The sequence below is a fragment of the Panicum hallii genome, chromosome 1 (assembly GCF_002211085.1).
Source record: "Panicum hallii strain FIL2 chromosome 1, PHallii_v3.1, whole genome shotgun sequence".
Classification (NCBI taxonomy): domain Eukaryota; kingdom Viridiplantae; phylum Streptophyta; class Magnoliopsida; order Poales; family Poaceae; genus Panicum; species Panicum hallii.
This window is the reverse complement of record NC_038042.1, coordinates 49,414,602-49,435,667: the sequence shown is the minus strand read 5'-3', so window position 1 is coordinate 49,435,667 and position 21,066 is coordinate 49,414,602. Positions and strand designations below refer to the sequence as shown.

General features: G+C 47.4%; 3 protein-coding genes across 5 annotated transcripts; all 3 read left to right on the top strand.

The window, feature by feature from the left end:
• Positions 1-204: 204 nt before the first annotated feature.
• Positions 205-2,350, top strand: LOC112892305 (40S ribosomal protein S11-like). Its single transcript, XM_025959467.1, has 6 exons — positions 205-327; positions 806-846; positions 930-1,030; positions 1,587-1,731; positions 1,808-1,897; positions 2,071-2,350. Exons 1-6 carry the CDS (start codon positions 316-318, stop codon positions 2,162-2,164), a joined length of 483 nt encoding a protein of 160 aa, XP_025815252.1. The 5' UTR covers positions 205-315; the 3' UTR covers positions 2,165-2,350.
• Positions 2,351-8,077: 5,727 nt separating this feature from the next.
• Positions 8,078-15,176, top strand: LOC112883842 (ABC transporter F family member 4-like). 3 transcript variants are annotated; one of them, XM_025949108.1, is made up of 15 exons: positions 8,078-8,555; positions 9,398-9,601; positions 9,674-9,855; positions 10,369-10,495; positions 10,590-10,781; positions 11,076-11,126; positions 11,197-11,305; positions 11,417-11,880; positions 12,356-12,460; positions 12,709-12,791; positions 13,138-13,189; positions 13,312-13,380; positions 13,453-13,481; positions 14,231-14,293; positions 14,372-15,176. In XM_025949108.1, exons 1-15 carry the CDS (start codon positions 8,430-8,432, stop codon positions 14,847-14,849), a joined length of 2,334 nt encoding a protein of 777 aa, XP_025804893.1. In that variant the 5' UTR covers positions 8,078-8,429; the 3' UTR covers positions 14,850-15,176. The 3 variants fall into 3 exon arrangements, with proteins under 3 accessions (XP_025804893.1, XP_025804875.1, XP_025804884.1); XM_025949099.1 differs by having other exon boundaries at positions 8,079-8,555; positions 11,411-11,880; XM_025949090.1 differs by having other exon boundaries at positions 11,197-11,880.
• A 1,971-nt stretch (positions 15,177-17,147) lies between these two features.
• LOC112883400 (BTB/POZ domain-containing protein At2g24240-like) lies at positions 17,148-19,358 on the top strand. Its single transcript, XM_025948729.1, has one exon. The coding sequence runs from the start codon at positions 17,545-17,547 to the stop codon at positions 18,916-18,918; it is 1,374 nt and encodes a 457-aa protein (XP_025804514.1). The 5' UTR covers positions 17,148-17,544; the 3' UTR covers positions 18,919-19,358.
• Positions 19,359-21,066: the final 1,708 nt, after the last annotated feature.

Genomic DNA, 21,066 nt, shown 5'->3' with positions numbered 1-21,066 from the left:
TCACACGGGACGCTCCCTCTAACGGGCGTCATTGTTCCTATCGCATCCTGTGCGTCGACCTTAACAATCTTTATGGGAGGACGACGGGCTTGATTCCAAGCCAACGGCCTAACCTAGCCCATCAAGCAACCAGGCCACAAAAAGGAAAGGCCCATCTGACCTCTCAAAAGAAAAGGAGAAAAGCCCACCTGGCGCTCATACATATAGCCCGCGGGACGAGTAGGGTTTTGGCTTCGGGCACGCTTTCTATCCTTGCGCCGCCGCCGCCATCTTCGCGGAGCGCCGCTTCCCCGTCAGTCTCTTCGAGCATCAACCATGGCGGAGCAGGTGAGTTGCCTCCGTTCGTCCACTGCACGGGCTATCCACTTGTTGTCTTTCGATAAAAATCGAGTGGGAGATACAATTAGTCCTCTCGCTGTCTCGCAGCTTTCTTTTAGCCCAATTTTCTGAGGTGTGTTGCTCGTTTGTCTGGTATCAACCTTCAGATGTAGTCTTGTATTCTGGTTCTGGTACAGATCGTTGCCCTCTTAAGTCGACGTGTAATATCTAACAATGGATGTTTTTAGTACTACAGTTATTTTGCTTAACAGGTATGGTTTGATTCAATTGCTTCATTGGCACCTAGTGATTCAATTCTGATGCTATGAACTAGATGTAGATCAATATTTGAGCACCCTCGTCTGTGGATCAGTCTAATTCTGATATCGCACAAGAGGATCGGTGTAGTTTTGCATTAAGTTGTCACCATTTTATCAGAAGATGGCCTCTGAAGCAGTTAACTTCAGCAATTTTCTGACTTTTGCAGACTGAGAAGGCTTTCCTGAAGCAGCCTAAGGTGTTCCTCTGGTAAGAGAGTGGTATATTCTTTCCGACTTGGTTCGTGGTATTAGTTGTGTAACAAACTGCTAACCATGGTTTCATTTGTAAAGCCCGAAGAAGGCCACCAAGGGGAACAAGCCTGGCAAGGGGGGCAACAGGTTCTGGAAGAACATTGGCCTTGGTTTCAAGACTCCCAGAGAAGCTATTGAAGGTCTGTCAACTTGGTTGTCCAACAGATACTAGCTTATAATCTTGCCATTTTGGAACTTATCAGCTTGACATAACTAATTTACTCATGGGTGCTTACTGTTAAGCTAATTTACTCATGGTTTTGCTGGTTTTTTATTTGAATAATAACTTAATAAGAAACTAGCATTGAGTCCATTGACATCAACATTATGATTGATGCAAATGGCTTGATAATTTTTCTTCTAATTCTTCCTTGGTTCTCTTTATGCACTTGCTTCTATATATTCCTGATTCATTATGATTGCCTGTTCCCTTGCATTAGATTGTTTGCTGTGGAGATGGCATTTTATTTCATCATTCACTTATGGTTGGTTAGCATCTTCATTATTTCTATTGGAAATCCATTACATATAAATATTTGAAACATGATGTCCGATTGTGTGTTTTGCTGTTGTCATTGCATCTTAACTCCGTATTGCTTGTGCGTTTCTGCCATACCTTGTTCAGTGCAGAAAATTTATAATCTGTTAAATACTACAATCTGTGACATATGTTTGTCATTTGTCTTGTATCTGCAGGAACCTACATTGATAAGAAATGCCCGTTCACCGGCACTGTGTCAATTAGAGGTCGCATCATTGCAGGAACTTGCCATAGTGCTAAAATGAACAGGACTATCATTGTTCGTAGGAACTACCTTCACTTCGTCAAGAAATACCAGAGGCAAGTGAATTTCTTTTGTGGTTTACAAAGTTTTACCAGATTATTTCATTGTGTACTGACTATTATACTTGTACAGGTATGAGAAGAGGCACTCTAACATCCCTGCCCACATTTCCCCCTGCTTCCGTGTTAAGGAAGGAGACCACGTGATCATTGGCCAGTGCAGGTAAAAGCAGTTGAAATGGATTCTAGATTGAGCTCTGGCTTTCATCTGAAACTTTATCTTCGCATGCAGATCTCCCCAATACCATTATGCCATTCAAATAGTTGCTTTGTGTGCCAGCGTGAGTTTGTTAGATGCTTGCTTGGAACTCTCTGACTTACCATCGTGCCTTGCAGGCCACTGTCCAAGACCGTGAGGTTCAATGTGCTGAAGGTGATCCCTGCCGGGTCCAAGAGTGGTGCAGTGAAGAAGGCATTCACTGCCGCCTGAGATTCCGAAAGCCACAGATCATCAGATTTTGATGTCCCATTCTGTATTGCTATTCGATCTGCACTAGGATTTTTGACTGAAAATATCGTGAGAAATTAAAGTCAAAGAGCGCTGAATTCAGCAATATTGTTAAGACAAAAAAAAGTTCTGTGATACTATGCTGTGAATGCTTTGTTTCAGTCACAAGATCATTTTTGTTACTGGTTGTGGCTTGTGACTATGCGGGTTTTCCGTTCTGTCTAGTACCGCTTCGTTGAAGAGAGTGGTCTATGCCTGATTCGCTAAAGTCCGTGCCGGTTTAGTGCAGCTATGGGTGTCATTTGCATCTGAGTAAAAGCCCATGCATCTGTTTCAGTATTCGCGTCTTGTTGCCCGTATGCTGGTGTTTGCTCTTTCCTGACCTGGTATTGTTCTTTTTCTTGCATTACAAAGAGCCTTTAGCGGTCGATTGGATAAAACATGGGATCTAAACGACCATTAGCGTCTGGAGGTATGTGTATAGAATGCATTGGTGTCATCTTCGGACCATCTAGTGTCCTGGGACAGTGGGACGCAACTCGTGTGCCGTGCTGACATTGACACAGCAGCACCCGGCGTGGCTGAGTTGACATCTTTCATCTGATCCCCTCGTGGCCTTCTCGCAATGAAAGTACGCTACCGCTCTGCAAGTCTGCATCCAGAAGGCCTGAACGTACAGTATGTGCGGAGGCCGGAGGCACAAGAAACCCTTTCTCTCTGCAGCCAAGACCCAACCGGCCAGGCCCAACGACGATCAACAGCGACGCGCTTCTGGCCTGGGTCTTCCCGTGCACACCTGACTGAAGTCTGAAGTCTGAAGTCTGAAGGAGGAGCCAACAGATCCGTTCCCTCCATGGACAAGGACATGGCCGGAAAGCTCCAACGCTAGAGGACAGTGGTGTCGCGGTCTCGCCCTCCCAGATCAGTTCCTTCGTTTTCTCATTGCGGTCTGGAGTAGGGTCTCAGCCTTGGGGTGCAAGCAAGAAGCGAAAATCACGCAGGGCCGTCGAGCGGCGACACGGATACTCTGGAATACTCCGGAGCGCTCTAACCGTGTGAAAGCAGAAACAGATCGCTCGCGCAGTGATCTTTTTGGTGTTCAGATCAAGTTTATCCAACCTAAAAGCTTGTTTCAGCGCTACTCTGTCACAAGAGATTCACAAACAGTTTCAAAAAGTGAGAAATTCTTGGTGTTTGCAACAATATACGGTGTGCTTATAGCAGGGTCGGAAACCAAACCGAAAACACGGCCTTTTTTGTTACCGGATGGCTTCGTCTTCGTAACCTTAATTAGGTTCCAGAAATGGCTGCCGGCATTATTACCGCGCGCGCCGCTGATTCCTCGGCGAAATCGACTATGCGTTTGGTTGAGCTTTCTAAACCTGCTTTGTGGTAGCTGAACCGAAAGGATTCAGTTTTTCTACGGCTGTTTTGAAAAAACTGCTTTTCTATAGTACAAATTTGAAATCAGGTTGTGCCCTACTTCTTTTCTGAATCTGTGAAAACTAATACCTACTATTGGTCACATATATACCCTTTCAACTCTTTTTTATATATAAGAAAATAAAGATTTTCATATATAGGAAAATAAAAATAAAAAAGAATAAAAAAGTTAACTCCAAATATTTTCATATATATAAAAATAAAGATTTAAAAGAAAAGAAATATTATATAGTGTCAATTTGCATAAAGACAATATATAACTTTTTACAGTCGGCAAGTGATCCATCTCTCCACACCATACCATGCCACGGCGCTTGCTGCTTGCTAGCTAGTACTAGTGTATCTCTCTGGCTCTCTGCTGTATTATATTATAATCCATGCCGCGCGAGGCGAATAAAATTGGATTTCTACTGACTTCGTATCCGTCTGCTGTTATGTACCTATATGTTCCTGTTGCGTTAATTACATATGCTTGGAATTTGGATGAATCAATGGAGTTAATTAAGATGTAGTGTTTGATTTTAGGGATGATTTTATTTGTATGATGTTGTAGTGGTAGAGCTGGAAGATTGCGTGAAGCGCGAAATGGGAAGATGCTACTTCACAACTCTTCGCAACTCTCGGATCTCGAGAGTCAAACTAATCATGTAATATTTTTTCATACTAAATCTATTTGGAAATATAAATGTTAGTAAATTTTTCTATAAATTTAGTTAAATTTGAAATTATTTAACTTTTCGGGGAAATAGAGTTGCATTCTTTTCGGTTCTCGAGGAGTCAAACTAATCATTAATGTTTTTTCATACTAAATCTATTTAGAAATATAAATGTTAGTAATTTTTTCTATAAATTTAGTTAAATTTGAAATTATTTAACTTTTTAGGAAAATAGAGTTGCATTCTTTTTAGCACGGGGGAGTATTAGTACGTAACCATCTAGATCACCTAAGTACTTATTTCGGCTTCAGCTTCATCTATTTTATGCAAATCAAGTCAATATAGTTGTTTCGTGCAAATCGAGTCAATATAGCATGAAGATGTAGTTTTGAAGCCCTGCTAAAATAAAATGGAAGCGGAGAGTGAAACTATTATTTTTTTTTTGTTTCACCGGCTTGGGCTTCACCGGTGGAACCGTTTTGCGAGAAGCCCTCAAGACAGGCCTATGTCGCATCGTAGCTCTGACTCCTCAAATAACTGTCAGACCTGTCACTTGAAGGAATTGAAGCAAGTTAAAGATGGTCGAGCTTGCCCAAGGCGCCCGGGCTGAACCGCCCTGCGACGAGTCTCGTTTCATGTGGGCTTTCCTTTTTCTGCTCGATTTTATTAGCTGCTTCTCTATTTTATTTTTGATCTCACTAGTTCTTCTTAACATTTTTTTTGAAAAAACGATCTTCTTAACATTTTTAGCTAGTTTATTGCATTTGCAAGTTAAAATGTGCGGCTGAACGTTTACACGTAGCGTCTGCGGTCCGCCAGTGCCAATCAATAGAGATGAGTGGTCAGATTAAGTTCAGTGCGAGAACGTGAATCCTTCGTAGCCGAGTAATTTCGGGATATAACTTTGCTCATACCAAGAGGACGTGTGCGTATGCATGTCCTCTTTGCTTTGTGCTGCGGAAGCTGCAGGGGCGCAGCCTGAGTCCAACTGATGCTTTCGGCTTGCCGAAATCATCGGCCTCGTCACCCCCGTCGCCCACCCTCCAGCAGCCTTGCGCCAAGCTACATCAGGCCTTCGACGCCCTCGTCGCCGGTCTTACCTTGCCTCCACTACAGGTTTCTGGGGAAGCCCATCGCATGTGCTCCGTCGACAATATCATCTTCACCCTCGGTTCGTCGGAACTGTTCTTCACCATGGGCTTCTGCAACTCTTTTTAACCGGCGCTTTGCGCGGTTTGTTCATCCGGATCCAAGCGTCCGTGACACCTCTGGTACCCCTCGGTCGGGCCATCCCCATGGCGGCGGAAAGCCGTCGGCCGGTGACGGAGCAGGAGGGGAGGACAGCAATAGGCCGAGAGAGAAGAGGTGGCTCCAATATTTAAACTTAGAAAAAAGAGCGTTTGCTTAGTTTTTATTTCATTAGATTACTATGGCGGGGGACAAATTTCTTATGAGCAAATAGAATTGCTTGACTTTTTCAGTTAAGTTCAACTTTGAACTTACAGAAATTTTGTTAAAAAAAAGTAAGTGAGAGAGCGAGAGAAGAGGGAAGGCAACGGCCGGTGAATGAAATGAGCGCTCACCGCTAGAGTTTCGACGGAAACACATGGCACAGCGGCGGGTAAGGCCACTGAGGCGGGTCAAGTGGTGGCCTCACCACCTTAGCCAGCAGCAACCAAACATCGGACCTCCTTCTCCACCAATGCAGGCCACGAAGTTAACCAAGCAACCAAACAAAATTCTAACTGAAACCAACATTCGCATGGACGCCAACCAAATAACAAACATTATCCGATATACACAAGCTTGGGTTGCCCAAGCTAGAAAGCTAAGCCTAGCTGGCCTAAGCCCCGCAAACATGCACCCGGACTAGTCTTATACTAGATAACCTCGATCAATTGGTGCCAAATAAAAAGATTTACAACTTAATTATATATTTTAACTACAGAATAAGTAGGTCTTGTAATATAAGGTTCCATTCCGAGCGCTGAAATTGTTCCCAATTCTCATGCAAAACTGGACCATCTCTTATGAAATTCTCAGGAGATCGATACGCGTTTCGAACTAGCTAGTTGCCATTCATTTCAAATCCTAGATCCAAACAAACCCACCCACTGGGCCATGCTTTTTGGGCCACTAGCAGTAACCTGGTAATGGACCAGCCAACCTTCGATAAGGTTTTTATTTTGTGAAAGCTCAAAATGTTCTAGGCTTTTTCTATTTATGAATTTCATAAGCCAATGTTATACATCGCCATATATATTCGAAGAAGTCGACTACTCCATAATGGGCCGCTTGTTTCTTCTATGCTTCGTTTTCTTTTTCTAGCCCATTTGGCTTCTTGCTTCTTTCTTCTACTGGCTCTCCTCCCACAATTATTATTGCCACCACTAGCGTCCCACGTCACTCCTACCTCAAGAAATGATCCATCTGAGTTTGAGATCGACTTTTTTACTTTTTTTGTGGGAAATCCCTAGCAACAGTCACCATCAATGAAGGAGAAGCCGATGATGGTCCAAAAGATGGAGCAATCCATCTTCAAGCTTGGAATAATATTTCATATAGTTAGTCAGTTAGGATTTTCTTTTATTCTTTGTCCGGAACAATCTTTAAGTTTTCTAGGGATATCACATTTTTATTTTATTTGGAAAAATTTCTGTATTTCAGCGCATCCTCGTCGTCATTGTCTCATACTCCGATGTGGTAATGGCAGGGAGTCGAAGATGAGTTCCAACTTCCAACAAGTATGAAGGATCAAATATTTTCGGAGGTGAAATCCGTAGTACCGAGTGGCACAACTGTATCCTACCATCTTTTGCACTCAAGAACCATAGTGACAACAATATACGCAGATATGGTATTGGACACATTAAATAAATCTTTGGATGATATGAAATGGCTTAAGCAGTAAATATGAACTTCTTATAAGATATTCGGAAAATTTCAATATCTCTTCGCGTAAATATCTGAAAACTCAAATCATTATCGTACAACCCACAGAGATATGCAGATAGTGCCATCTGCATGTGACAATAAAAGGAAAATATACTCATTGGATGCATATCTTTTTGTTAAAAGAGGCATCTTTCTAGTTTACACGTCCATACATACGACACCGTCTGCATTGCCACGTTTTACGCGAAGTAACACGTATCCGATGGATTCCACTAATGCGATAGCCCGTTACTACCCTCGCATGTATATATACCCCTTTAGCCCGACGATTTTCTCCTACCTCACGAGTCTCGGACACACCAATTCGAACCGGTACACAGTTGATATCCCCTTCTTCGACGCCGGCGAAACTATTACTTCCCGCCGCCGGTTCGAAGACCACCATCGATGCCACTACTTGGTCCTAGAAACGCGATCACCGCCGCCCTGCCGCGGCCATGTCTGATCAGGCAAGCAAAATTCCATTCTTTTCTCTACTACGCTCTCTTCCTAGTTTCAAAATAGTGTCCGGCGAAGCGAAATACGGTAGTAGAGAGGGACTAGCCGAAACCCCGGCGCCGAACTACCGTTTCGGCCGCAGCGCGCGGCGTGGCGCCCATCGGCGGCCCGCCCCCACGCGAGCGACGGCCGAGATCGCGCGGCGTGAGGTGGCGCCCGCCTGGCGGTGGCCAGCCGAGCCCCCGCGGACGCGAGGCCGCCCAGGTGAAGAGGATTCCATGGCCGCCCGACGCGTCCGTCCAGGTCCGTTGGGACTGCGGCGTATGCAATTTTGGCAGGCCGCGCGGAAGTGCGCAGTCCAAACCGCCCGCCTGCAATAAATCGCCCGCCGTGCTTTCCAAACATCGCCTCGCACACACGCCCGCCCGCACGCCCCCAGCGCAGCCCACCCCGAGCCAGAAGCCAGCTTAGCCATAAGACACCACCAGCCTGCCCCTCGCGTCCCGCACCGAAACATCGTCGCGTCGCGCGGAAGGGGAGGAGAGGCGGGTAGGGTTGGGAAGGGAATACAGCCGCGGAATCCCTCGCCTCGTCATCCTCCACCGCTAAACCCCCTTCTCGCTCTCTCCTCCGCGGCCGCCGCGCCGACGCCGCCTGCTTCCCGGCCCGCGCCGCGAGGGGGAAACCCTAGCAGCGGCAGATCTCGCGCGGGCGCGCTGGATCCGGGCGCGCAGGCGCCCGATTCGGCCGGGGGAATGGCGGACGACGGGGCCGCGGACCCGGAGAAGGAGCTGCGGCAGCTGGAGGACCGGCTCAGGGAGGTCGGGGAACGCCTGCAGGCGCCGCCCGACGAAGCGGAGGACCTGCTCAAGCTCCTCAAAGTGAGCCCCGCTCCACGCTCAGCGCTTGTACTTGTCTGGTTTCATTGTTATATGCATCTGCTAGGGATGCGCGTCTATGATGTGTCGTGTTCGCCCGTGTGGTTTCGGCTCCGGTTTGTCGTAGTGTCAGTGGAAAACGCGGTTGGATTTTGCGCTCCTACCAATTGATTGAACCGCGGGTGGAATGCTAGTCGGGCTGGTGATTTGCTCTAGGGTTGCTTAGTCTTCGACGCTCTGGAATTCGTGAAACTTTTCGTTCTGTCCGAAACAGGAAGAGTTTTCAGTTTTCTGCACTGTGTTTCAGTGATAGATTGTTGGTACACAGAGTTACCCTGTCATAGATTCCTGACAATGATTTTACCTTTTTAGCAATTGAACTTCAGGAGATATCATACAATAATCCTTTCTAGGCTTGAATTGCTCCTTCGTTCTACCTGTTTGGGTTCCATTTAATGAACATGACAATGTGATTTTGTATTTTCTATTTGGCTGTTTGGTCTGAGTGAAAAGCTGGAGGTGTGTTGGCCTCTTACAACTTCTTGGCGAGTATTGATTGGATTGAGCTTGAGATGTGTATCACATTAGAGTTTAGCATCAGCCTAGTTTATTCTCTACTGCTCCAAAGTTTGTTTGTCCTTTTTTTTTTCTCTTGCAGAAAGAGGAAGTGCTTCGGTGGTCTGGATTTTTTTTCTATTCTGAACAATTGATGTAGTGATTTACCATGGTTTAGTTTACTGAGAATGACTGTAAATGTTAAGGGTCTGATTATGCCAGCTGCCTACTCGGGCTTGCTCCTCAAATTGTATGATGGCAACAAGTTGGTTGATTGTTTGTTCATGCAGGAAGTTGAAGACTGTTTACTTAAAGTAGAGCAATCACCTCCTGAAAGCACATCAAACGCTATTCGACCAGCAACTGAAGCGCTGGTCAGGAAAGAGCTGATGGGCCATACTGACCCAAATGTCAGGCTTGCTGTGGCATCATGTATCTCTGAGATCACAAGAATCACGGCACCCGATGCTCCATATGATGATGATGCAATGAGGGTATAGTTTCTCCTGAACAAAATGATTTCTGTTGTATTATGTGTACTCACATATGTTTTTACTTGGTTTCAGGATGTATTCTCTTTAATTGTGGGTGCCTTCCAGCATCTGGATGACATACAGAACCCCTTCTTTGGAAGGAGAGCTTCAATTCTTGATACTGTGGCAAAAGTCCGGTCCTGTGTGGTGATGCTAGATCTTGAATGTGATGATTTGATAAATGATATGTTCCATCACTTCTTGAGGACTGTTTCGTAAGAAACCTCTACATCTGTCTTTTCATCTATTTCTTCTCTCTGCTGATTTCTTGATGTGCCAAAACGTGTTTTTCTAAGCTATATCCTGCATGCATGCTCAAGTTTCCATAAATTTTTCTTACATAGCTTGTACCTTAAGATTTATTAAGGAACAAGAGCTAGCTGCTCCTTTTTTTGGGATCTGTTCCATACAAGAAATGAAACCACAAAGTTATTCTAATTTTGATATGTAATTTGATATTCTCCTTAGATACCTCAACATCATATCTGTAGTTTTGTCAGCATAGCTAAACTGCTAATATTGATTATAAACTTATTGCTCAGTTTCTCTGGCTGGAAGGTACACATGCACACACTGGTTATTTTATAATGATATAAATGAATCTTCTCTAGTTTGATCTTAGCTTAACTATATCCTGCCACTATGTTTATTTAGTTTGTCAGGCATCATGGTTTCAGATATGTTGTATTCTGCATACAAGTTTTGAACTTTTCTGTGTCTTATTTCAGTTCTGGACATTCAGATACTGTCATATCCTGCATGGAAACAATAATGAGATTGGTAATTGAGGAGAGTGAGGATGTTCAACCACAGATTGCATCATGCTTACTCCAAAATGTTAGAAAAGAGGAAAAGGTATATCTGTCTGAACTTTCCTCACATCAGCAACACAGATTTACATTCATAGCATAAGGTTGGCATGATCTAATTGTTTCAATTTTATTTCCAGGAATCTTCTTCACCTTCTTTTGAACTTGCTGAGAGGGTGATAGGCTCGTGCCGTGAAAAACTGAAGCCAGTCTTTCTGCAATCACTAAAAGGCACTTCCTTGAGCGAATACAGCCAAATTGTTGCATCAGTTTGTGAAGAGGGTTCAGATGACAGGGAAGACAACAATGCTGATCCTTCTGGGAAGGACACGGTTAGTTAAATTTCAAGCCTTCAACAACTAGTATTGGAAGATATTTGCATTGTTGTTTGCTTAAAAAATATTATGCCATTCTTACAGGCTGTGTAGAATAGGCAATCTTTGTTTTTATTTCGTTGTTTGATTTTAGCTGGTGTTATTCATAAATTTTCACTTTGCTAGATTAAAATGGATGGTGTGGGAGATGAAGTTGGATTGGTTTTAGCCTGTAGAATGAAATTAACTGCTTTCAAATGCTTGAAGTGTTTTTAGTTGATACACCTGTCTTTACTTTTGATGTCCTAATAGGTGGACGATGGCAAACTCTCTGAAAGGACTATTTCTGATGAACTACCACAGGTATGCTCTGCATCTTCTGAGTTTATAGAAATTACTGATATAACACCAGCTTGCTTTTTTTGGGGGGCAGGAATCTTCAAAGGCAGAGCAAGATGTTAGCCATCCAGAACAAGATGGTACATCTATGAATGGCAATACAGGTACTGCTATTAGCAGTGATGCAACTCCAGCTGATACTGGTGAGTCTAATCAAGTACTACCTTCCACAAAAGAGAAGCATGCACAACCTTGCTATGCTGAAAACATAGTGGGTGCTGATCAGTTGAATTTTGGTCACCATGAAGGTGCAGATTCCATTGCTGCAGAGCCCAAAAAGAAGTCAGCCCTTGATTCAGACAAAAGTATTAAGCCCAATCCTTCTGATAAGTCTGAAGCAACTGCACATTCTGGTGGTGATACTAAACAAGAAGATCTTGTAGCATCTGGAGAGGAGACCAATGGAGCAGCTGATGATACATCAAGGGCTGCTGATATTACACCCGTTAAAAGACGGGGCCGACCTCCTGGGCCAAAATCATTGGAGAAGAAGGCTGCTGGAAAGAATAAACCTTCAAGTTTGGATTTGAAGAAGGCCGAGGAGGCTAGTGATTCAGCAGGGAAGTTAACAAAACGATCAGCGAAGGATGAGGTCAAGTCTTCTGTAAAAAAGGCTGGTGAAGCAGAATCATCTAAGAAGCCTCAAAAGAGTAGCACGAAACAGCAGAAGGATGAAGCTCTTTCTGAGGAAGATCCTTCTGAGGATCTGAGCTTAAAGGTTTTTCACTAAACACTAGCAGGTTTTGTTTTCTGAGGAAGATACTGCCAAGGATCTGAGTAATATTATCTGCTTTTGACATATTCTACCTCTAATGTGTTTAGCACATTGCCCGTCATGTCTGCTAGGCTGTATTAGATCCATATTATAGTTTTCTTTGAAGTTCTATGTTTGTGTATTGGATAACTTGTTTGTGTAACTTTACTCTTTATTGTTGCTAGGTATCGAGTCTTTGCTACTTTTAGTCTAATACACAATTACCTGTATTTACAATATCTTATTATTTGTATCTTTGTTATTCCAAGCTTGTGATTCAATTGCTTATTTGAGTATAGCTTTGCTGGAGTAACTTAGAGATTTAATTGCATGAACATTCAGCACTTCATATACATTGCAACTTTAGTAATAATGTGCCATCGTTCAATTTGCTTTTTTAATACTTATTTAGTGTACTGACTGTTTGACCACAATGCAGGAAATGATCTCGCCAAAGTCTTCGACCAAGGGGCCAGGTAGAACCAAAGGACAAAGCACAGAGAATAGCACATCTAAGAGGAAGCAAGAACAAGAGACTGAAGAGGTAGATGACATGCTTGATTAACATTATTGCAATATTTTCTTTTAGATGCCTAGTTGGGGTGGAAAATGAAAGTGCTTGATCAATCGGTCTCTTGTGCGGTGAAGAATTTTCTTCATGCTGATGCTTAACCAGTTTATATCTATCCTCTTATTGTTTGAATAATCTGGTCTTAGGAATACAGATGTGCCTATAGTTTTGTTTTGTTTGTTCACAGTAACTTAATCTGATTCTTGAGTTCCTTTTGACAGCTTCCTCGTTCAAGGAAAAACAAAGGCCTTGATGGAAGCCTAGTTGGTGCAAGGATCAAAGTTTGGTGGCCAGATGATAAGATGTAAGTAGAATGAAGATTTTGATATTCTGAATTCTCGCCTCTTGTTGAAGTGGTTAATTTCTTCTCTATTTAATATTGAAAGATGTATCCATTATTACATTTTTTTAATTGATGTACCAAAATGGCTTCATAGGGTTGTCAACCCATTCCTTTGTACTTATTTATTATGTCTTGTTATTTTCGAATAGTTCTAGTTCTGACGTGTAGTTGCATCAATTTTCTTTCTGATGGTTGCTCGGAAATGAATATTCTGTTTGAATTTACCAAAGCATGTTCCTCTGAAAATTTTAGCGCCTTTCAATTTGTATTATTTTCCAGATTTAAACTTCCTTTTTTTATTTTGCAGGTTCTACAAAGGTGTTGTGGCATCATTTGATTCCGGTTCTAAAAGGCACAAGGTGCACCATTTGCAACCTGCACTAGCTATTTAGCTTACATGAAAAATTAATGTTGATGAAAGGATCATTATTTACCTTTTGTGTTTCTTTTCATCATGGTTCTTTCATTTTTTTGTGTGTAGGTTGCATATGATGATGGGGATGTAGAGGTACTACTTCTCAGGGATGAAAAGTGGGAATTTATCAGTGAGGTATGCACGTTTCACCTGAGGATATTATGATTATGTTGTTTCCTTGTTTCTGATTAACTTTTACTCTGGCAGGAGAAAGAAGCTTCTGTGGCATCTGAAACGTAAGCCAATTGTCTTTGCGCTATTTTTGTATCTGCAATGTCAAAATTATAGCTCTGCTTTTGCCTTTAGCTACAGTTACAAATTTGGATATTGATTCATGCATATGTAGGCATATATGTAGGTAGTAGGACAAGTTTCCCATATTGTATTAAGAATGCATACACCCTGCTTGAATTGACTAACTCAAATTAGAACAGAGGATGGTTTTCCACTAGAATGGTGTCATGGGTCTTGTTATGCCAATTTTTTTGCCCTCCTTCATGGGTGCACACTTGTAACTAGATCTCCTGAGTAGCTAAAGCTTTGGGTTATAGTGAAGTAGTGTGATTCCGTGCTTTTGGTGTGATACATTTCTACTTTTCTCCCTGTCTTGAATTTTTTTAGTGCCTGGCTTACCTTTGTGTCACGTGTCAATCAGTAGTGTGCATTTGCTATGGTCTCTTGGTTTGCTATGATCACTCCACTGCAATTGGAGTCAGCAGGTAGACTACCATGGTCTTAGCCAAGTTCCATATCTCCTAGTCGTGAAATTGCTTGCTTTCTGATAGAATTTCAAGGGAAATGTTTGGTGTAAACTAGGTTGTGGATGCCAGCCAACTGTGTAGGACCCTGCTGGCAACTGACATTTTCCTATTTACCCAAATTCAAAGCATGTTAATAATCTCTCATACTTATCCCCTCACCCCTACTGGCCCTAGGCATTATTGTCTGTTAAAAGTTTGTGTTATTGGTTTTTTTTTTTGAACAGGCCACGAGGCAGAAAAAGAAAAGTGGATGCAGTGAAGGAAGAAAATCCAGAAACACCTAAAAGGTAAGTTAAGATACAAAGAAGTCATGATGATTCATGCCTGGAGATTTGCTGAGCTTAGTGTTTTCTGCATGGTGACAGTGATGCTGTGGATCCTCCAAAGAAAAGGGGACGTCCCAAAGGTGTGCGTTCAAGCAATGGGACACCAAGTAACATCTCTGCTACTCCAAGTGCGAAGGGGAAATCTGCAAGCAAGGATGTGAAAGAAACAGCTAAAACTGGCTCCAACGTTAAAAACGAAGTTGAGAAGAGCTCCAAGGACAAAGCCAGTGGATCAACTGAGAAGACAAAAGATGAATTGCCTGAAGAAGGTGACGACAAGAGTGCAAGCAAACCTAAGGAGGCTAGCATCAAAGGCAAGGATTCCAAAGATGAAGGAAAGTCCACTGAAGGAAAAGCCAGGCCAGGTCGGAAACCAAAAAATGCCAGTACTCCTGCTCCTGCAGTGAGTGATGCTGACAAAGAGAAGCGGAAGGAGAAAGAAGGCAAGACTGTTGGAATAGAGCAGGAGGCATCAGCAAATGCTTCTACAGGAAAGAAGCGCAGAAGGAAGGCTTGAAGTTGGCGCCTATGAACTTCTCTTGTAAACGGATCCGTACCCTAGATTTGCTCCATTATGGATTTGTAACTCTTGGTTCGGCTGCCTTTTGAACTTTCATCTGATTGGCTCTAGTGGTTAGGAGTGTTAGCAACATTTGCTATAGTTGTAATGTTAGGAGTAACTTGTTTGTTATGGTCAGATGCATGGTGCCGAGCCTTAAGCGAAATGAATCCCATTTCCCATGCTCGCCATGAGGCCCAGAGCATCGTGTTGTCAGGATGGTGTTGTAGCTTACTGATGGGCTGTTTATTTATAGGCAATTTTAGTGGTGGTTTTCTTAGCAGACGCGCTGCCATAAAATATGTTGGGCACATTGGGCTTGTTTCTTTGTTGCATGCTTACCAATTGCTCTGATGCTATCTGCAGTTTACCCCTTCCGTAATGTTACTTACATTTACGTAGGTGAGGGCAGACAGGCCAAGCCGCCAAGGGCGGCATCTACAAACTGCGACTCAATGGAAGTTCATCGCAGTACCCGAGATCTATTTGCCTTAGAGCCTTGTCTGTCTGTCTCCTCAGCTCATGGATATCTGCAACCTTCATCCTGAAAGAAAGTTCATGTACGCATCCTGAAAACGTTTGCTCATCATAAGCCAAGCATCTTCTGCCGAGTTGGAGACGCTCAGGGCTGCCGTTCCACACTTCACCTCTACTTACCGTTGCCGGTGATGGTAATCTACTGCAATAGAAAACCCTTGGGAATCCAGGAAGATAAACAAAAAAAAAACAACCGACCAACCTTGCACTTGCATGGTAGGTGGTTGTAGCGATAATTTCGTTTCGTTTCCCCTACCGTGGACTGGAGAAAATTCAGAGCTGCCCAGTCACACACACTGCTCTTTATGCTTCTCAGTTTTAACACGGTCAGTCAAAAACGATCAACTGACATCGACCAGGTCCTCCTCAAACACGAGTAGGATAAAAGGAAGCCACAACTTGGTCACCGCGCGGCACAATACACCAGAGCAGAGCATCAGGGACAGCGACCAGTTCAACTAGTCCATACACATCCAGGTCAGGTGGTCAACTAAAGCACAACCAAATGCATCCCTCTATCGCTCGGACTCCGCCTTGGGAGTCTCTTAAAAATTTGGTCAGCGAAACACATGATCTAGGCTATGATGCAGCCTCGCAGTGGTCGTCTCGATCAACGTCTGCAAAGCAGAGTCAACTCCATGAGATTACTGGAGGATTAGGCAGTGGCCAGTGGGATTAGGCCGGTGCCCTCTTTTAATCTCGCACCATGCACGGCCGCCGATTTTTCTACTGGGTCCCCTGCGGCGCGCTTGCGCTCGTCAAAGACGATGAGAACGCGTGCGTTTCTTTTATCCAAAGGAAGAAATGACGTCGAGATCACCCGATCCCGACCAGGATAAGACCTTCATGCGCTGCTAGGTCAGCTCGATCGCCATCCTCCATCCTGCGGCTTCGCCCGACCCGACCCGTCGCTTTCGTTACAAAATTTCTCGCCTCCCCTCTTGTCACTTGTTTGAATATCTCACTAGGATTTACGGACAAGAACTCAAGCGACGACGGGTACACTTGGAGTGCCATTTTTATTTTTGCGGCCGTTTTTTTTTCTATCCGGAGATAAGGATGATGACGGTTAAAGCAAACGTAGCGTGATCATTTCTTCGTCATCAGGGTCGTAAGCTCGAATTCCTGAACCCGGAGAGCACGACACTAGTAGCATATAATTGCGCTAGACGGCTACACGATCCGGTCTGGTCTCGTTGCTTTGTGCATTTTCCACTCTTTAAGCTCAATCCAGCGTCCTGAAAAGGCGCCCTTAAGCCTTACCTGCTGCTGCCTGCTGGTAATAAGTTGCCTCGGCTACGAACGTTCAGTATACTGAACGAGGCCGCAGTTGCCGCTTTTGGAGCTAGTGTGCTAGCCCCAGCGTCGTCGTGCTGCTCGAGAGAAAGGGAGAGTGGTTTGTTGGGGATGGGGATCCTCGCCGCAACCGAAGTGCTACGAGCGGCCGCTTTTGGGGCGTGCGACGCGACGCCTCCCTGTCATCCGACCCAACCCATCCAGAGGAACTTTCTGATCCACTGGTACACTTGCTCTCAGTTCCAGCCCCAAAACTCGCGAGCGCACACAGCCCCGTTAGATTTGCGTCGCCACGCGCCGCACTCGAGGGGAAAAAACGCCCTCGCGCACCGCACCCGACCGGAACCCACTCCCGCGATCGCCGCCCCACCAAATCCGTCGCCCCAGACGCCACTCCCTCCCGCCCCACTCGCTCCCCGCCCCGTCGTCTTGCGTCAACGAAACAACCGCCGGGGTGTGGACGTGCGGTTGGGGTGACGTCTCGCGAGAGACGACCAAATCCTCCGCTCGGCCCCGTCCCGCGCGCCCCTGGACTGGACCTGACGTCCTGACCGACCGACCTGCCACGCCCACGCCGCGCCTCCTTTTCTCCGTCCCAGCCGGCACGGCACGAGGCTGCCCCCGGCCGCCGCGCCGTTATATACGCCAGCTTGCCCGACCCGGGTCCTCCCGCCTAGCCTCGGCCTCACCCCGATCGGCCAGTACCCAACAAAACGGCCGTGCCCGTGCCTCCCGCGCACCGCATGATCCAGCTGCCGATGCTGCCCGCCGCGCGCGAATTCTAACCTGCGACTGCGACGCCTCCTGCCCGCGATCGGCCATGTGCACCCTGGCGACAGGCCGCGGCCGCGTGCGGCTGAACGTCGGCGGGCGGGTGTTCGAGACGACCGCCGCCACGCTCGGCGCCGCCGGGCGGGACACCATGCTCGGGGCCATGCTCGACGCCTCCTGGAACGCCGGCCGCGACGCGGGCTTCGGGGACGGCGCCGGGCCGGCCGAGTACTTCATCGACCGCGACCCGGCCTGCTTCGCGGTGCTGCTGGACCTGCTCCGCACGGGCGGGCTCCACGTGCCCCCGGGCGTCCCGGAGGCGGCGCTCCACCGCGAGGCGCTCTACTACGGCCTCCTCGACCGCGTCCGCGCCGCGCGCCTCGGGGAGTTCGACGGCGACCGCCTTCGCCTGGCCGCGTCCGTCCCCGGGCGCGCGCCTGGGGACGGCACCGCCGTCCGGGCGGCCCCCGACGGCGGGTGCTGCGTCGCGCACGGCGGCACCGTGCGCGTGTACAACTGGGCGCTGGAGGAGCGCCGGCCAGTGTACTACCCGGGCCACGCGCCGGTCAACGACGCGGCGTACCTGGACGCCGCCACGCTCGTCGTCGCCGCGCGGGAGCGGCCCGGCAGGCGCGACGACGGCGGCGTGGCGGCCTTCTCCGCGCTCACGGCCGAGCCGCGCCACCGCTTCCGCGTGGCCCACGACCGCCAGCCCAGGTCCTTCACCGCCGGCGCGCTGGCCTTCGGCGCGGGGTGCGAAGTCTTCGCGAGCTGCAAGGGCCGGTTCAACGAGTACGGGGTCGGCGTCTGGGACTGGAACACGGGCGAGCAGGCCGACTTCTTCTACGAGCCGCCCGGCTGCGCGCTGGGCGACGCCGACAGGCTCCAGTGGCTCGACGCCACCAGCACGCTCATGGTGGCCACCATGTTCCCGCGGACCGACTCCTCGTTCATCAGCCTGCTGGACTTCCGGGACAAGAGTGTCGTGTGGTCGTGGTCCGACGCCGGCACGCCGGCGTCACTCGAGGACAAGCACGCCGTCCACGCCGTCGCGATGGAGGACGGGAGGTCGGTGTGCATGATCAACCAGTACGACGACCTCGGGTTCCTCGACCTCCGGAAAAACGCCGCCGGCGTGCGCTGGAGGTCGCGGAGCAAGCTGACGATCAGCGGGAAGACCAAGGCGTGCGGCGAGGAGACCTGCTACCCGAAGCTCGCCAGGCACGGAGGCCAGCTGTTCGCGTCGACGGGCGACACCATCTCGGTGTTCAGCGGCCCCGACCGCGTGCTGACGTCGACGCTGCGGTGCAGCAACGGCGGCGCCATCTGCGACTTCTCCATCGGCGGCGACCGCCTCTTCGCCCTGCACAGCGAGGAGAACGTGTTCGACGTCTGGGAGACGCCGCCGCCGCCGATCATCTGACTGCCACACGATTAGTTCTTTTACCCTTGCATCACTAGAAAGGGAATTACTGACACAGGTTGCGACAGAGAAAAAAACACACACACACACACACTATAACTTGCTCGTCAATTGGGAGCTGCGACAGCACTCGTGTTTTGTTTCTAGAACGGAATATGAATGGATATCATATCAGTAGAGCACTGTCATCCTCGACAGACACCTTTTCTTTTGCTCTCTGTTCCTTCTGATGTTCATGATCACCCAGCAAAAACATCGTTGCTGCCGATCCTGAACACATCAGCGGGCAATCATGGGTTGCGCTCTGTCGAGGTCATTACGTGCGTACCTGATGTTTCTGTGGTGCAAATTTGTAAAGATATCAGCTTTTTTTCCCGAAAGATCTCTTATGCGCTGATTAGGAGGCCCCATGAGGCCGTAATCATAGTACATTATTTCCATGATGAGCTTAACACTCAGCATGTTTTCCTAAAAAAAATAGGAACAGAGAAACTGGCTCCCCCAAATGCCTTTGTCCATGATGAGCTTAACACTCAGCATGTTTTCCTAAAAAAGTTAGGAAAGAAACAAAAAGGAGAGAAGAAGCAGATCATGTTCAGACGTCCCCTTTGCTCTGCATTGCCAGTGTAGTATTTATCTACTCGTCCGCCTGACGGTCTCACCCTCTTTTGTGCTTTGCCAAGCACTCAAGCTTTTCCCTAAACAAGCAGGGCTACCTCAACATGAGCAACAAATCAGCCGCACACAATTCGCCTCCCGTGTTTGTGCTTTTGATGCGACCTTAACCGACTTTGGAAAAGCAGAGGCACGCACACCCTTAACCGTTAAGCAGCGACCCCAGGACCTGGTGTCCCGGAGTCGAGCTCGAGCTCGCTGCCACTGAACTCCACCAGCGTTCAGCAGCAACACTCGCCGGCCACCGCAGCAGCTGGTCACTCGCCGGCCACCGCAGCAGCCGGCGGGTGAGCACTTGGCTTCAGGGTTGGTACGTCACCGCCCGTCCGAGGCAATTCCTGGGGAGCATGCTTTCGCTTGAAACGTAAGGCACCGGACGCCGCGGTGCCGCCGGCCGCCACCGCGCGCAGGGGAAGGGAAAACCTCCCTTTCGTCGCACCTACTGAGCTGAGGGAATCACCACGTCCGGACACACCGACGGTTGTCCTGTAAAAATGGTCAGGGTCTGTGGGGGTTTGTTTGCACATACCGATCGGGTAACGAACCAACAACGAGACCGGGAGACGACGGAGACTGATGTGTGCAAACAACGGGTGTCTTGGATGTTCAGGGCGTGCGGCTTGGGTTGGGAGGGGAGGAGCCTTGCAAGCAATCTCTTCGTTCTGCTCGGGTGGTGCTCGCGAGTGTGCAGCTGCAGGAGTGGTTCGGAATCCAGGACTGGAAGCAACCCCGGTGTGGTGGAGTGTTTGCTGCTCTGCTCGCTGTCAGCTCAGAACGTGGGAGCATGTTTGTTACGATACTGTAACATTCTAGAGAGAGGCTAGCAGGTAACCCTGCCCTGTAGAAAAGGGAAACCTGTACTCCACAGCTAGTACTCTGGCTCTGACAGAGTGGAAGCATCATCGGAATTTCAAACCATGGTCTCGGCGAATAGAATAAAATTAGAAACCAAAGGGCGTCCCGCACGCCGCACGCGCAGGTGTTTGGGTGGGACACGATCACACGAGAGGGAGGGAGGCAACGCGTCCACGCAACACGTTGGAGTGGAGGCCCTTGGATTGAAAGAGTGCACGAAATCGTTGGTTTCGTGGGCCGGCGGGCCCGTCCGGTGTCCGCACAGAGAGAGGTATATTGTTGCCTTGTTGCCGTGCATGAATGGCGCGGGCTTCTCTCGATGCGATCGTGGGCCACGGCCCGTGTGGGCTGTGGGCGCGGTCGCTGATGTTTTTAAACCTGGGCTGCTTGAGAACAACAGGCCTTTAAGAGGACGAGGCGGCCTCAAACTGATTCTTGGTTGGGCTATAAAGCTTTTGTTTTTTTGATCCAGCGCACGGTCTTGGTGCCCACAGTAGCCCACCACATCCAGACGCCTGCAATTCTGCATTGACTTCAGAAAAGAGAAGTCATTTTGCTCGCCACTGAACCACAAAGTGGGCTACTGTTCTCGAATCTAGATGACAAAACTCCTTTTTT

Coding starts and splice junctions, on each gene's coding strand:
- LOC112883842 (XM_025949090.1), top strand. CDS start 8,430: ATGGCGGACGACGGGGCCGCGGACCCGGAGAAGGAGCTGCGGCAGCTG. Junction 10,782..11,075: donor ATCCTTCTGGGAAGGACACG/GTTAGTTAAATT, acceptor ATGTCCTAATAG/GTGGACGATGGCAAACTCTC. Junction 12,792..13,137: donor TGGTGGCCAGATGATAAGAT/GTAAGTAGAATG, acceptor TTTATTTTGCAG/GTTCTACAAAGGTGTTGTGG.
- LOC112892305 (XM_025959467.1), top strand. Junction 1,732..1,807: donor TTCGTCAAGAAATACCAGAG/GCAAGTGAATTT, acceptor ATACTTGTACAG/GTATGAGAAGAGGCACTCTA. Junction 1,898..2,070: donor GTGATCATTGGCCAGTGCAG/GTAAAAGCAGTT, acceptor CGTGCCTTGCAG/GCCACTGTCCAAGACCGTGA.
- LOC112883400 (XM_025948729.1), top strand. CDS start 17,545: ATGTGCACCCTGGCGACAGGCCGCGGCCGCGTGCGGCTGAACGTCGGC.